Source organism: Colius striatus, chromosome 1, assembly GCF_028858725.1.
Source record: "Colius striatus isolate bColStr4 chromosome 1, bColStr4.1.hap1, whole genome shotgun sequence".
Classification (NCBI taxonomy): Eukaryota; Metazoa; Chordata; class Aves; order Coliiformes; family Coliidae; genus Colius; species Colius striatus.
Genome location: NC_084759.1, coordinates 181,187,671 through 181,204,816, shown reverse-complemented (window position 1 = coordinate 181,204,816; position 17,146 = coordinate 181,187,671). Strand labels below are relative to the sequence as shown.

At 42.0% G+C, this 17,146-nt stretch overlaps 1 protein-coding gene across 3 annotated transcripts in view; it reads right to left on the bottom strand.

Annotated features, from left to right (window-relative positions):
- The window catches only part of ST7 (suppression of tumorigenicity 7), a 147,521-nt gene extending 135,910 nt beyond the window's left edge, over window positions 1-11,611 (bottom strand). The window contains exon 1 of one of the 3 annotated variants that reach the window (XM_062017730.1): window positions 11,296-11,611. In XM_062017730.1, coding sequence (XP_061873714.1) covers window positions 11,296-11,446 — 151 coding nt within the window. In that variant the 5' untranslated portion in view covers window positions 11,447-11,611. The remainder of the gene's footprint in view (window positions 1-11,295) is intronic. The other 2 variants (XM_062017740.1, XM_062017722.1) reach the window with 2 other exon arrangements.
- Between the last annotated feature and the right edge of the window lie 5,535 nt (window positions 11,612-17,146).

Here is a 17,146-nt window from a genome sequence, read left to right as displayed (position 1 = left end):
GCCAGAATACCTCATATTTCTGTATTTAACATGGGGACCCAAACTGTGCTACTGACAGGTCAGTACAATATGAAACTTCAGAATTTTAAAGGTAACATAAAATTAAGCATTGGAGGTAAATGAAAAATCGGATAAAATGCAAAATAAATAAACCAGACTAACCAGATGTGTCTCTTTATTCAAAGTAGCGAGTTTTCTAGCCAAGAAAAATGAGTAGCTCTAAACTGTCTGGGTTTCAGTAACGTGTTTGACAGGGCCATAGGAAGTCAGTTAAAATCAGAGACGTGGAGAAGAGAGAGAAGAACTGGCAGAGATGGAGAAATCTGCAGCTTGGGAGCACTGGGCTATAAGCAAAGCCCATGAAGCAGTCAGCTGAACCTCACTGAGTATTTTCATTACCAAAAACAGAAGGATGCAGAAGAAGGCTACTATGAACTCCCAGAGAAGATGGATCAAAATTAATAGTGCAAAGGGCAAGCAACCTGGAAGGACTTCTGCTCTCAGCTAGTCAAGCTAGCGTGACAGGTCCACACATACTATACTGCTACAGTCCACCAAGGAGATACTGACACACACACACAAAAAAAAAAGCAATTTTAACTACAGGACCACACAGCAAAATTTTTGCAGTGGGAGGCAAGAAAGATTAATTAAAGCAGTTAACAAAACATTACCTTGGCTGGTTACTCAATTATAAAACAGATAGAAAACTGAAAAAGTATTACTGCTGTGATCAAGGACATCCAGCTGTTTCAGGAAAGCAGACTAAGACAGCCTGATGGACTCAACCTCACAAGGGGAAGACAAGCAGTGAAAAACACATGTGAGTGCACTGGGAACCAGTCCTCGTGGCAGTGGTGCAGTTTCTGCAGGCAGAGAGCAGTCATGAGGGCAAATGTGTGCCAGCCAGTGACAAATACATCTGAGCCAGAGGAAAAGCAAGGCTTCTAGCTGCCACAGTCAACAAGTTTTTTGAAAAATCTTGCAATGCAGTGGTTTCTGGGAAGATAACATAAAATATGACTGAGGACTGAAGTCAGGGAGCCACACAGCCCCATTCACCTCCCTAGTCTCACACACTGAAGAGCCTCCTGCCTTTTCCTCACAGGTGAGGGAGCTACCCCCTTTTCACTACATCAAGGGTGAAAAACCTGGCTCCCACGGAGCCACTGACAAAATATCCTCAACTGCAACACAGGTCAAATCCTCATTTGCCAGGTCTAGGGAAATCCTGAAGCCAGGGTATCTTCAGAAGTCTTAGAGCTTTTGAGAATTCCTCATGGCTTGTGTTACCTTCAAGACTACCTGGCTTTTGGGGCTTCTGCTAACACAGCTGTGATCAACACTTTCAAACTACGTACCCTTGACAAGGATTTCTGGAGGAAAATCCAAGCATATAGGAACATATTTATTGCTGGGAAGATTCTTTTGGCCTTGTATCATCCTTTGTCCTGACTCAAAGAGCTGGACAGATGGATGCAGGGACCAGAAGGCACTTTTATGTGCCCAACACAGCACAGTATGGGAGCCTGCTCTGAGCAGGCAGAAAAATCTATAACATCAAGTGCTACTACAAAGGCTCCTAGAAGTGGAAGCTCTGCATCAATGCAGCCCCGCACAAAACCTTCTCAGCTCCTTCTCTCAGCAGGGAAGGCTCACCAGCTCAGGTGCAGCATCTTGCCGCTGTACAAAATTGGCTCCTGCTCAAGAAGTGGATGGAGTTGGACACAGGGACTCTGCCCCTTTGTCCCATGTATGACAGGTCAGCTGCATGCCTTCACCTAATGGGAGTCTGGTTTAACCTTCTCTCCAAAAACTAAGGAAATTGCTAGCCTGGGACACTAAGTCAAGATTTGTGTAAAATGTACTGGATGGGTACGCTGCTATCAAGTTCACTTCAAAATTAAAAATAGCAAGAGGAATTTCACATGGAAGATTAGGCACATTAGTGGATCATATAACCTCGCTCCAGACCAAGTTACGCTGTAAACAACGTCCAGTCCTCAGCATAAAACATACAGGCAGTGCCATCAAAACACTTAGTTACATGAAGATTACACTCTCAGGTTACAAGCATATTCTCTTGAGAAAAGAATGGCAGCCTTACACAATAAAACTACAACGATAACACTTCTTACACTTTAAATCTGATCTCTGAGTGTCTTGCTGCTGAGCACAAGACTTATTGTATCAACCTAACAGGCTTGACATTTAATAAGCCAGGTTTATTTCTAGAAAGTGAGCTGGTAATTAAATCTCATGGTTGCAGTTGGCACACTGTGCAGACAAGGAATCTTACGATGACTGCATTTCATTTTTACTCTATAGTTCTCGTCCTTCTAATTGGTATATTTAAGTGCACTTAATCACTTAAGCATTGAATCTACTACAGTGACAAATCTCCAGTTTAGACTCCACAATAATACATCTTTGTCTTCTCCCAGCAGCTGGTGAGACTTGATTTGGACTTTGAATTTAGGTCCTTTCCTCAGGCTTAACAGTAACAACTTGTTTGCTCTGTCTGCTGAAAGCACATTAACTCTTGTCTTTGATTGCACTATGGTTGCTTAAGCTTAGTACTCTTAGCGTTAAAGTCAGTTGCCCTTCTGCAGTGCACAACTAAGGAACACAAAAAACCTTCCAATTAGCCTGTTCTGGGAGTTTACAAAGCAACTTTCACTGATTAGTATTTACATAGCATCACTGGTCCACATGACACTTCACAGACATGAGGAGGACAAGCTGGAGTTTATAACACAATATTTCAATAGATGCCTCCAGTGCCACAAAGAGCTAATTTAAAAACAGGTGGAAGGGGCCTTCAATCATCCCCTTTAACAGCCAATGGAGGAGTAATATCCCTGCAGTCACCTCACCATCTGGCCACAGGACCAAGCTAGGCTTTATCTTAAATATCTTGGCAAATGCCCTAAATAGGTTCCTGAAGTAGTTCTGGTAAAAAAAGGTAAAACTGAGCTGTGACCACCATAATCGCAAGAGGGGAACTGCCTTTGGGCTGAAGACACTGGGAACTCTTGTTTCCAGTTTTGCTACAGGCTTCCTGCAGTTCCTTGGTAAAGTATTTAGGCCCTAGCCATTAAGAATTCATGTATATTAATTACCTTTGCAGTACACACCTGGACCTCTGCTTGCAGAGTTAACCGTGCCTCATTTCCCTGGGCCTTGACAGATATATGGAGTAGGGCCCTATATTATTAAATATGTAATACTTCCTTTAACAACCAGCCTTGTTATAAAAAAACCAAATCCTGACTTGTTGCGACTGCTGCACAAACGACTGCATCTCCATCATCTGCTGATGGTGGTGTTTGCTTCTGTACATTTTAGTCCAGAAGAAACTGCTCAGCCATTGAACATAAGTCTCCACGTAAGTGGTTTTATTTGCTTTACCATTTGTCAACAAGAGAAATAACTGTTCCTTAAGCACAGAGCTTGCTAGCTGACTGAGCTACACACAAAATCATGGGCTCACTGGGGATGTCAGACTGGAACATGCACAGAAGATCTGGGGGTACTGAAGTCTCAGTGCCTGCACACTGTACCCACACACCCTCAGCAGTTGCTTACACATGGGGGCTGCTTCTTTAAAAATCTCAGCACAATAGTGTTTGTGCTAGTCAGCTCTCCTGTTTATCATGGGCCATTACATCTCCCTTCCAGTTCCCCTACTACTGAGCCTGATAATCCTCACCACCCTCACCATCTTAATACGACTGCCAAAGCTGCGAAGCTACAGCATTGCTTGCCACAGCAGCTGTGTCCAAACACATACATCTTCAAAAATCTCCTTTAAAAACACACTTGGCACGTGAATTCCTCTGGATTCAGCTTGCAGATACCCATTTTTGTGAAATTTGTCTCCCCTGTATTAAAGGCTACTTCCATACCAGCTATTTTTATCCCACCACATAGTTTATCCTGTGAGCAACCACCTCCCAGTGCTTTGTTTCTATTAAAGTGAGGGCATTGCACGCAGCAGGTCTCTCTCACAGCCAAGCTGCTTCTTCAGATCCCAGATGATTTGGCTCCAGTTCTGCCAAGTATAACACATGCATTTTAACTCTAAATATTTAGGAAGTCCACTATATATGTTTGTCAACTAGATTAAAGCTTTTAGGCCTCCTTAGCTACCATCAAGTTGCTCCTGTAGCTTTTCTGTAATTAGATAAACATTTCAAGCTTCCTCACGCTAACAGTGTGTTTTTGCTAGACTGTGTAGTTCCCCTCAGAGATGCTGCAGTTTTCAGAATCCATTTGACAACACAGACATGCCATTCCCCTCCCAGATCTCATCTTCCTAATTCCTGCTAGGTGTTGCTCTCAGGGCAAGCATCACATCCTTCTGTCTTTCACTTCAATATAGTTTTGGCAGAGAATTACATATTTCTCTCTCTTTAGTCCTTTAAGCACCGAGACCACTTACACTTCTTGCATTTCTCACAAATGCAAATTTCTCATCCAGGTTTTTGCATTAGCTTTGTTTAGAAAATAACCATCCATTCCCCTCCACACACCTCCCCCAAAGTCCTTTTTTAATGTTTCCTTTAATTTAGAATCATAGTATTTTCACAGCTGCTCAGACAATTAGGGCTTATGTTCCTTTGGGCTAAATTTATCTGGACACTCAGCAGATGCTTTGGGAAAATCCCACTACATGCACGAACTTTTAGAAGACTTTCACCAGCACACGGAGGACAAAAGCTGGCAGTGTAACTCTGCAGTCGCTTATCAGCCAGTGTAACAATAAGCTCACTCAAGATTTTATCAGGTAGCATTTTGACAGCTCTGGCTTACACTTTTCTCCTGAAAACTGGCTGCAAATCTGCTAGAGCTTTTGGAGTATGAAAGTCAGTTTCTTAAAGAAGTATTTGCTGAAAATCGAAAAAAATAGGCTCAATGAAAAAAAATCAAACTTGTGAAGAGATGACAAAATTGGCAGAAAACAAGTATCACTGTACGCTGCATCCACTGGAAATTGATCTAATCGATTTAGTTAAGGCTTTTCCCCACACAAGAATCTCAAGTTTCATCTATAAAGACTCTTGTCAAAAACAGCACACTACTCTAATGCACATCATATTCTTTTCCATAAAAATTAAAGGGATTGTTTCCAAGCACACCATGCTGAAAATACACATGCTTGAAACGGTTAAAAATCTGTTTTATAATAACTTCTTGAGTATTAGCCTGTGTCCTGTGCCTAATTTTATGCAAAACCCAAAAAGGCAGACCAAAGAAACCCCCAATATCCAAATCCTGTCTGGAGGCTCAGCAAGCCACCATGAATGCTTATGGTGCTGTAACTGATACAACTTGAAGATGGAGGTTAACAGTAAGCAAAACACTGTTTACTTTAATTCTATTAGGGCTGCAGAAAATAAGATCAGCATTTAGGAAAGACTTACATTCTTTACATTCTGAGAAATGCAAAAATTAAGGTAAGTAACTTGGAATCTCTGGACAAACTGACTATATACCACCAATTTTACGAAACCCCTATGAAGAATTAACACTGACTTTGACAGAAGTGGTCATGTATTTAACATTTTACTTTCAACAGCCCAGCTTGTACAAAAAACTTGAAAAAATCTACACTGAACTTTTTCCATCTCATTTTGGTGGCATCAGTTTTGCTCCAGGTTTTCCATTGACACACCACCACACTCATTTCTATAGTTCACACAGCAAATGCTTGCGGGGAAACCCATCACAACGACAGTAGATTTTGAAAGAAGGCCTAGTAACTACCAGCAAGTGCGAAAACGTAAAAGGAACTGTCCTTCGGTTCTCAAAAGAAACACGTTGTTCACTCATTTTTAACCTGTCTGAAAATCCCCGGCCTTTGTCAGGTTAATGTTTTCCAGTCCTCATGATTAACTTCCTGGCTTTAAATTTATGAAGGGGAACAATACCTCCTTACTGCCCTGTCAAACACGCTGCAACATGCACGGTGGCTACAGTGACCGAGCACACCAGCCAGGCACCAGAAGCCCCCAGCAACCAGTGTCTGCAGCCACGCTCAGGGAGGAAAAACCCCCACCTGTCCAGTTCCCAAAAAAATACCTCTGCCCTAAGGGTGGAGGCACACACAGAGCTCCAGTTTATCACCTTAGCTCTGCATACACACAGCTCCAGCTGGCCAAATATCACCAGCAGGAAAGAAAGTGGCCATTCGCTAAATTTTAATAACAGCCGAATGTTTGCTGCTACTTGGATTGAGACCACAGGGATTAAAAGTCACTGATTTCTCACATTGCAGCCTAATAGAGCACATTGCACTAATGCCCAGTATAGACCTGCAAGGTCAGGAAGCCTGGGAAGAGATGATAAAAAAGATGAGATGAGCTTCACTGACAGCAGCCACCACCCCAAGACAGCATAGCCTAAACTTGAAAGGCATGCTCCACCTCTTCTCATGTCACACAGTATTTCTGCTCACAGACTTACACCCAGCTTTCCCGCACAGTTAAATACAAGACACGTTTAGTAAAACGAGGGCTCAATGAGACAGATAGGAGTGGTCCAAACGCTTTACTTATTGAAGCCTATGCAATGCACACGTGAGTATTCATTTCAGGTGGATCACATCACCATAGCATCTGACTGCCTAAAAAACGCTCTGTTTCCTCTCTTTAGAGAGACTCTTGGATGAAGAGAAAGTATTGTTATCCTAATTTTAAAGGTAACAGAGGAGGTATTTCTCAAACATGTCTGCTCCATCCTCCTGCCCATGCATGCACAGACTGTGGGTGAGTAATTTGGTGTTGGCCAGTGCTGCTGTTGCACCTCATCAGTCTCTTTCCTCGCCTCTCCAGATGGCTGGTACTGCGTGCGGTGTTTCAGGCTCTGAGCTTTAAGAGAAGCCTATTACGTATCACAAATCCCACATTAATTAAAATCCCAGGTAATTATTTCAGTAGGAATGTCATAGTAATAAAAATCACAATGAAGGACACAGTGTTCCTCAGAACACAATTTTGCCATAACCTCGCAATTTTGCTCCTCATTGACAAAGTCTTGCTCCTCCAGCTGTGGTTCCCTGGGCTTGCTGACCTTGTGGGAATTACTTTCATTTACACTGTAGGTTTCTAACCTTGCTTTCTCTAGATGTTGAACTGGGTCTCGCTCAGTGCAGCTGAAGTGGGACAGCCTGTGGAAAGCTCACAGTACTCTACAAACACTCTAGATCTAGAGTCAATCCAGACCTCATACCCATATATTTATTATTCACACTCTTAGGAAATCAGTTTTTCTGATTTCTCTACCCTCAGCAACCCAAAGGTTTCCTCCTGTCACAAAAGGTTTCCTCCTCACAAGCTAGTTGCACTTAATGCTCTGGTTATTAAATCCATCTTTCTGTTGCACTTTGAAAGGATAAATAAATCCATCAGAAACTGTTTAACTTCTGGGACTCTTTCCTTCTTAGGATACAACTAGAAAGTCAAATTGTTATGTCAAGAAAAACAAGCAGGGTTGCACATTTTTGGAAGAGGTGTGTCTTTAGTTCAGATTAACGTGGCATTTAGAAATTGTGCAAGTGCCAACACAGGAGGAAAATACAGCATGTTATATAAAATAGACATGTTTATTTAAATTATTTTGGAATAAGATTAGAACATCTGCTTCCTCAACTACTTATTCCATACATTAATATTTTACTCTGTCATATTAAGTCTCCTCTCTTGCTTCTTGGCTAATGGTATGGTGGTTATAATAGTTCAAACATTCCTGTTCATAAAGGATTTTATTATTTTATTTGCACATCAAGCTTCAACAAAATGCCAAAAAAAACCCCATGAACACCATAATAAGATTCAGGATTAATATTTTTACATGACAGACCAGATTTCCTGTTGATTGTATCACAGTCATGCACTCTGCTGAGGCTACTGAAACTATGCTGCCCCAAACTGTGAGGAGTTTAAAGGCTGGATGCCCAACCGAACATGCTGGATGACTGACCTGTGCTGCCAGAGCTACCAAATGTTTGGGCCTGTTCAACGTCAAAAGAGGGGGGAAAAAAGCACTACACTGCATCTTCGTAAAACTTACCAGTAGAAATGACTATTGTGCTATTAGATGAAACCATCCATAGTTAGTTCAACTGAAACCGTTGCTCAACCCACTGCCCAAGTCCTCACTGAAAACCACTTTAAGGCTGCAAGAATACAGGTGACACCTGTTTTGTCATCTGATTTGGAGACCTTCAGCCACAGTGAAATCCAAAGGTTCCTTTAGCAGCTGATTCACGGTTTGTTAAAAATTAATGCCTGGTTATGACAACAGGGAGTTTGCCCTCTGCTTCCAGACACCAATTATTACTATTCTTTTCACAGCTAAACAACCATCTGTTTCTCCTCCATGACAATACCTCCTTGCTGTAATCTTGTCACCTCCACAGTAAAATCTTTTCCTCTGATGCATCTCTCCAGCTTTCCAGCTTCCTTTTAAAACTATTGCCATCAGGCATAGAGGCATAAAATCACACAACAGCACAAAGTACCAGTCCTTCTGGTAGGTACCCTCTCTTACATGCCTCACTAGTCTTTCCTATCACAGCAGTCCACTGTGGACTTGGGTTAAGGTGTTCAATCTCCTTTTTAAATCACTATTTCATGAGGCGTCAGTCATACTTGCAGAACCGCACTTCTCCCAGCGGTCTAAGCCTGTGTCTGCTGGTACCGAAAACCAGTCTGTGGGAGCTCAACTCAATAACAGACCCATCTCGTTCTGAGAAAATGCCCAGCCATTGTTTTTAATCACCTTATTATTTCTTTACAACATGCAGAACTTTTACTGGCAGCATTTATGCTTTTATTTTTGCATCACTGAGACATATTTGGCGAGTATCACATCTGTGACCAGATGCTGTGGCACTTTATGAGCAACTAATGACAGTATCCTGTTGTGACTGATTTAGGGAAAAACAAAATCCATACTAAATCACATCTTTTTCTAATCCATTCACAAAAGCTTTGAAAGATAAACCAAAAGAAACCCTCATGTTATTACCAGTGTTGATATTTTAATAAATCTCATTTATGAGTAGATGATGCATCAAGGCCATATTGTGCCTATTGTTCTCCCCTGGTAACTCATTTTCATTATGCACTTGGGGACTTACTAGTAATGTCTTCAGTCTTTTTAAGCCCCTCAATGCTTAAAACATAAAGTCGTGAAAATCTCTCCCACTTACAGATTTCATACCGTCATTTTACTTGCATCTTGGGATATTTCAATGAAAACCAGGATGACTCAGCTGAAGATGGCTGGAGTAACATTTCAAATGAGAAAGTGCATCAAGAATTAGTTCGTTTAAACCCAGGAGAAAATCAGAGGAGTTTGATTAGGTCTCAGCTGGATGCCTGCCTTTTTTTCTTCAAGAGTGAAAATGATAATATAAAGCATTCTGACATCTTTGCTTGACAACTGTGGCCTGCAATGCTTACTTGGGACATACACACTACATAAATTATTAAGAATCAAGCAACAAGAATTACATCCTGCTCTAATCAGCCTGTAGCAATGTCAAAAGAAAAACTATACTTGTTCAAAGACACATGAGAAAATTTGACAAAAATGGTATTTTAAAGTAATTTTTAATTGTGTTTATGCTTAAAGTGAAAACTGCAGTATGCTAAATCTTTTTTTAAATTATTCTTTGATGATGCATTTGCCAAAGGCTTATCAAACAAGAACAGGCCACCAAGAAAGGCGAAGAGCACCCAGATAACGTTCCGCTTCTCAGCAGCAGGCATGCTGCATGGGTTATATCTTATGTAAAGCAAGATAAAGCACTTCCTACCTCAAGTTCCTTGCTGCTAAACATGAGTAGTTTAAAAGTACCTCCCGTGTTTTTCTGTTTCATTAAAGTCGGTGCTGTGGCTTTAGCACCAGTGTACCCCAAGAATGCACAGTATTGTCAACAGTGCAAAAATACCTCTGCTTAGATTTTGTTGGCAGTACTGGCACAGTGCTGGTAGCAATTGCCTGCATTTATAATCCTGTACTGTTGAGTCCTGCCCAGAGCAGACAGATATGTGGGACTGGCATTTGGATCCTGTGGTTTTGATCAAGCTTTTATAGGGGCACAGCTGGAGATCACGGTTTTAAGTTACATCCCACCTGACCCCAAACCAAGTAGCCTTGTCCAGTCGGAGCGGAGAATTAAATTATCGCAGTAGACAGGAAGGAAAAATAAGCAATGTCAAGATACAGACGTAACTGCCCAACTCAGACTGGCTAACACCACAGAAGTTACTGTTGATTCAGTACAGTAATTGCATACTACCTTAGTGAGTGCTAACAGTCAAAGTAAAACCATTGTGACAGTGAGAGTCTTCCAGCAAAATAGTACGGTTATTATTCCTTATAATTCAGAAGAAAAAGCAGATATGCAATTTTTACCAGAAACACGGTAAAAGGCTGTATCTTGGTTAGGAAAAAAAAATCTTTTAGCATAATATAAATGTTACAGGAAAAGGTATTGATTCCATGCCATATACTCCCCGAATACAAGCATACTTTCCATAATAACCAAGGTCCTTTTTTATCCTTCAAAGAAAGCAAGAATTTTCCACAAATATAAATTTCCTTTGGAATCCCTCAAATACGCACAGACCACCTGCTCCTAAGAAAGCTCCCAGAAAGAACTAACTGCTTTGCAACTGAAGAAAGGTCTGTATTTACATACTTACTCAGTCTACATCTAAGATAAGCCTGTTATGGAAATGCATTGGGATCAGGCGCACACGGGATGTAAATTGCTTTTGGTTGCTCCTACCTTAGGCTTTGTGCATTGAACAAACTGCATGTTTTTTACTCATGAAATTCTCAGTTATTCTCAAAAGTACAGAAAAGGCATCATGCCGTAGGGAGTAACCGCGGTTTTGCCATTTATTAGTAAACCCAGTATAAATAGCTAAAACCACTACCTTAAAATCAAACAAAGTCTGGGTTGGTTGGGTTTTTTTTCTTCTTCTCCAAGAGTCTGCTAGTTAAAAATCAGTAAGTTGACTCCTTTAATAAAAGTCCACCGTGAATAACAACTCCAAAAAACTGCAAGCTTCAGCCAGGGCACGGCCACGGTTTGCCCTTACACTCCTGAAGTGATCTTGACTTAGACCATAAAAGACACCGAGCGGGGGTAGTGGCGGGGTTTCCCCCCCTCTTCCTCGGACAACCCGCCGTTCCCTTCGCCCGCGGGAAGGCGACGGCGGGTCGCCCGGAGCACGGGGTGGCTGGAGAGGACGGAGGAGATGATCGCATACCTACCTGTGGTTAAATTGTCATTGATCTTCAGGGGGACCCTTAAGATGTAGACCAGGAAGAGCATGATGAAGAACCACAGCGTCCAGAGGTAAGTCCAGGACCAGACGATGCAAGACTTCAGCTGTTCCAAAAAGCCCGTCCCAGCTTCAGCCATGTTTTTGGAGGAAAAAAAAAAAAAAAAAAAAAAAGAAAAAAGGAAAAAAAAAAAAGGGAAAAAAACCCTCTAAACACCAACCCAAACCCTGCTCTCTGCTGCCACAACCTCTCACAGTGTATCTCTGGGATGATTCACGCCGCTCCCCCCCTCCGCCGCTTCTCCCGCCTCACGCACCGCCCGCCGCGGGGCGCGGCCTCGGTGGCGGGGCTCCACGGCTCCCCCCCGCTCCGGGCCCTGAGGCGGTTCTTCCCGCCCTCCCCCGGCCGTCCCCAAACCGGGGTGGGGATGGGGCACAGGACGTGGGACGGGGGCAGCTATGGGCCGGCCTCCATCGGGGCTGGGCCTGACCTCGCGGCTCGGCCCCCGTTTCCTACGCGGGCTGTAGCCCCTTTCCCGCAGGCCATACCCAGCTGCGGCAGCAGCTCCGTGATGAGATGTGGGGAAGTAGCGAGAGGCTGTGGAGAACGGGGAATATGTGTGTGTGAGAGAGAGAGAGAGAGAGAAAAGAAAGCTAAAAAGAAAGGCCACGCAACTTTTTATTTCCACATCTTTACGATCCTGAGGAAGAATTTCAGGCGGTATTTTCACCGTGCAACAGGACTTTAAGGCTGAGACAGAGCTACGTAGGAAGGCTTTTCGCAGTTTCCTTGGCTAGGGGTCTTGCAAGGGTAATACACAGGCGTAAACGCTGCGATTTTGCTTGTATGTACAGTGTCGAGCAGAATCCTGCCCTGTCAAATTCCCCCCACCTCCCTTAGAAGACACTAAATGGCACAAGAGATCCATGTGTCTCATTACAGTAGCGTCGACAAAGCATATTCCCCATGTCAGAAAACTGCTTTTGTGAAATCCATTTTTCTCTGATTCTCCCGATGAAAAAATCTTTTGTGAAATAAGATCTGTCAACAGATGGGACAAAAAGTCAGAGGCCAGTTAACACAGCTGATCCCTACGTTTTTGATGTTACGTGCCTCGCAAACATTTAAGTAGACACCTACCATGTATTGCTGTTTGTTGGATCTCTCTCCTGTGTTTCCACAGTCTGTATCAAGTGGGATAATACTTTCCAGCATTTTAAGAAACAGGTAGTATTTCTTGAGCAGTACCTAAAAGAGCATAAAAATCCTGGGGCATTTTTCCAACCGGCAGTAGCCACTCTTTCCTGGGATTTTCTAGTCTGCCAATGAAAAAGTCATCCTGGGGAGAAATATAGTAGCTTTTCCAGAATGTTTACAATACCTAAAAACATGAAACCAAAATAAACCCGCAAATCTACAAACTGATACGTTCTCATAGTAGCAAAGGTGCCAAATTTGTTCTCCCAGACTATCCTATGGGACTTGAAGCTGGATGTGAGGAGCGATGGCTGTCTCGTGCATTTGGTGGCGACAGGATATTCTGATTTAGGGACCATGGTCCCTGCATCAGAATATTGGTGCAAGACCAGCAGAAGTTTTTCCTGCTAATAAATCACAAAGCTTTTAAAATTAGAATATACAGATTAACTCAAAAAGGTCATTTATAGTTTAATTACATACCGAAGAAAACCACATTTCAAACATTTCAGCTTCCCCTTCCAGTTATAAAGGCAAGAAGTACTTAACAGATGTCACATCTGAAAAAAACTTGATATTATTCCATCATGCTGTCATTTATAAATCAAAATATTCATCTCACCTTCTCTTCTGTATTAGTACAAAACACGAAACATTAAACAATTGTTTTCAGTTATATTTTTATATATATAATTTTAATATATATAAATGTTATGTATTTTATAAATTTCCCTCTACCTATTTACAGTTTGAGAATATCATTGTTTCTATTATAAAACTATTATCAACTCCTTTTATGTATGAAAGACAGAGGTAGTTTATGGAGCTTTAAAAAAATAATCAACTTTTCCTTTTTATTCTGTTAAAGCTGTCTTTGATTGAAAGACTGTGTTGTTTTTTCAGCTATGCTGTCTTTACATCCCCTATATAATAAACCAAGAAAGGAAAAAGCATTTGTCCAAACCCAAATGCCTGCATGAGGTAGGGAGCAATTACCCATTAGGATATCTTGACTCATGACTAGCTTGGTCCACTCATATGACAAATTAAATTTCTGTTGTCCCTATTAAAGAAACATCTAAGCTGACATTCAAGACAAGTTTACAGTGCAGGCTCTGTTTAACAGAAATTATCTCTCCTCTTTCAATTCTATTTGAAGGGATTGCCAAGTATTAATAAAAAGCCTTGAAACATTCATTTCACAAGTTAAAGCAGCAAACTGTTCAGTACGATGAAGGAACATGATTTTATTAGGTGTCATCTGGCTGCAGGCACTCAATTTGCCAAAAAGCACAACAGAATACAGCTGAAGTGATCACTGGACAAAAACAATTTTGAAAAGAGTCTTTTACTCTTCTGCTACGATTTTCCACTCAGTTATCTCACTCATTTAAGTGTTTTCTCACACAATCTCTCAGGTACCCCCAGTTCCCTGCCTCAGAATAATACTTATGAGTGTGAACACGATTAATTTGTTTCCCATAAACTGAGTTCAGGGTTCCTAGTTTCTCATACAGCTGTTGGTGACTTTGCTAAATGAAATCAGGAAGCAGAAGCAATGACAATTACTAACTATGAGGTACAGTAGACTGACTGTTTTTTTCCAGAAGAAAGAAATGCTCTTGAACTTGGGTACAGACAAGTGAGTAAGAACAGATGGGACCACTATGCAGCAAAAGTCTAGTCTGAAAATTGTGCCTGCCCAACCTTTTTGGGGGGTCAAGATCTACAAAGTAGTAGGGGTTTTAATGTTGTGTTGTTTTGTTCTGTTTTAAACAACAACAACAAACCCCAAACCTTAAAATATCTTCTGTCTGAACATTTCAGAAATCAATAACTTTTTTCTAGACCCACAAGGTACAATCCCCTTGGAGCCTGGCTATAAAACCCGAGTGCATCAGGTTTCTTGGCAGCCAAGAGATGGCCAGGCACAGTTGTCAAGGACATTCAGAAAGGTCATGAACAAAACCCCCATCGGCTCCAGACATCTGCGAGCACTGAGAAACGTTGTCAGCTTGGTTCACGGGAGCCAGACATCCCCCTGACCTTCAGCTGATGCCTGGTTAGCAATTGAATCTGACTAAGGGGTGTTATGCCCAATGTCCTTTAATGTAGATACGTGTTAAAACAGCAATATATATACAAGTATGTGTGCATTCATCTGTCTACATGTGCATGTATATGCACATAAACACACACATGTACAGCGCACCTACTAAATATTTAATAGGTGCGCTATATGCGTATGTGTTTCTGTGTATCAGATGCATATTGAGCGATATCAGGGATGAACAGGAGATGGCAGTCTAAACTGAAATCGGCGATGGTGGGAAACCACACACCACTCACCACTCTCACAGGGCTCTCCAGTGCGAGTGAGAGCACTGGAGGAGAGTTCACGGGATCCCACACCCAACACTTTTCAGATATACCAAAGTCTGAATAAAACGGCTCAAACACGTATGAAAAATCTGTTTGCAGCTGAAGCACACGGTCCGTGGACACAGTCTGGAGGACTGAAAATGTGCCAAGAAAGACTGAAATAAAAAGGCATGTTTAATTTACAATTTAGTCAATGTATTTTCATTAAAACAAAGATATTTTGAAAATATGCAAGAACAGACCTCTGAACAGCATGTCCAGGCTGAAGTTGCTACTCCCCATCTTGGAAGTGAGATATTACAGTATAACAGGAATATTCTTTGGCTTACAGGAAGACAGTAGTATTTAAAAAACATGCCACTGAGGAAAAGTCAAATAAGCATTCATGTGCCTCAAGTACCACTTGTCAAAAAGCCTAAAAACAATTGTCTTCTGTACTACTTCCAAAACAGAAAGAAGGCGGGAACATGGGGATGAAGCTCTGCTCATTTTATCGGTTCAGAAAGCAGAGGAGCTGAGTTGGAGAGGGCTGAGTCTTCAGATTCTCAGAGATCTGCTTAAACGAAAGGAGGATGGAGAAAACAATGAGAAAGCAAGCTTCTCTAAACCCACAGGTTTGTCTGTGGCCATGAGGACTCTGCCAGAAAACAGGGTGATGTAGGACATGTCTGGGCACTTGTAGAGCAGGGAGGAAAGGCCACCTGAAAGTCATTTTGTTTGCTGACAAGGAAATCAACCAACAAGTTGCTGTAATTGTGAGACAAGACACAGAAACCGAGTTAGAGCTGGCTTAGTTACACATCAGATGTCAGTGCAAAGATAGGGCAAAGCGCTGCCAAATAGCAGTGTTTCAGTATTTTCAGGTTATGTTTGAAAAAAAAAAGCACCCAAAACTCAAACCAACCACAAAGCCTCCAACCTGTTTTCTTATTTTGCTTTTTTTGCCTAATAAATCATTTTTTTTCCTAGAAATGAGGTGGGAATTCCACGCTGACCATCAGCACACTCGGGCCTCGGTGTGGGGCAGAGTGCCCCAGCCCAGACACACATTTGCTAAAGCACAAGGAAGTAATTTTTTATTTCCGTGGAAATATCCCCCAGTAGCACTCACCTACTTTTATGAAGTAGGTGGACACGCACCTTCCTTGAGGCATTTTATGAAGACCCTTTATAAAAATCAGGCAAGTGGACCAAGACACATCAGTATTTGTCCAAGGTGGTATGTGCTTAGGATTCTGAAAGGAATCCTGCGAGCTGTGAGGTTGGCCCCTAGTCAAAAAAGAGCCTCTTGGCAAGTCAGAGTCTGGCATCTGCATCCACACATGTTCTGTACATCATGGAAGGCAAACAAGGCTGTGGGAGAGATGGGGAGGCAGAGACAGATGGCGAAAAGCCCAGAGGGGACCAGCGCTGGTTTCTCCCTCCCTCGTTTAGGTCGAGGAGAAGGACAATAGCTCAGTTCCCCACATCTATGCCATGGACTGAAGCCAAACAGTAGATATGCTGCCTTTTAATTTTGTATATTTTTAGGGAGAAGCATTTGTGGGTGCAGGAGAGGAAGAGACGTGGAATTTTTTCACTGTTCTGTATCTTGTCCTCTTTTTTTTTCTTAAAAAAAAAGATGTTGAGAGTGGTCTTTAATTTGCTGAACATTGATACTATATTTAATAACCAAACCGTTTTAAGAGAGAAATAGGTCTCAACTCCTCTCCTCTGAAATCTGCAATTAGCACAGCATAGTTTATTTTTCCCCTATTTTTTGTCAACATGGTATCGTTACCAGCTGCAGTATCAACAGAAACACAGAAATCCACTGACAGTTACAGTTTACTTAATCTTCAGAAATTCAGAGGAAGGAAATTGAGCAGTCAGTGCTGGGTCATGTACAGATAATTAGATCTGCCTGAAACCAGCCACTATTACAAAGGCCAGGAAAGCTCTGACTGTAGGCAGGTGGGGATGGAGCATGCAGCACATCCTCTGCCATGGAAGCAGGTAGCATCCAACTGGCACATAATTTCTTATTTGTATCACAGCTAGATTTGGTTCCTGAGCCAAATCTTGTTAAGTCCGGGCAAAATCATAGAATCATAGAATGGCAGGGTTGGAAGGGACCTCTAGAAATCATCTAGTCCAATCCCCCTGCAGAAGCAGGTTGGCCTTGTCTGACGCAATTCGTTCCTCCTTGGCCTATGTGTCTTGCCTCTCTGCATCCATCCTGTACAGCATTGCTGAGAAAACCTTTCTCTGCAGACAGTGG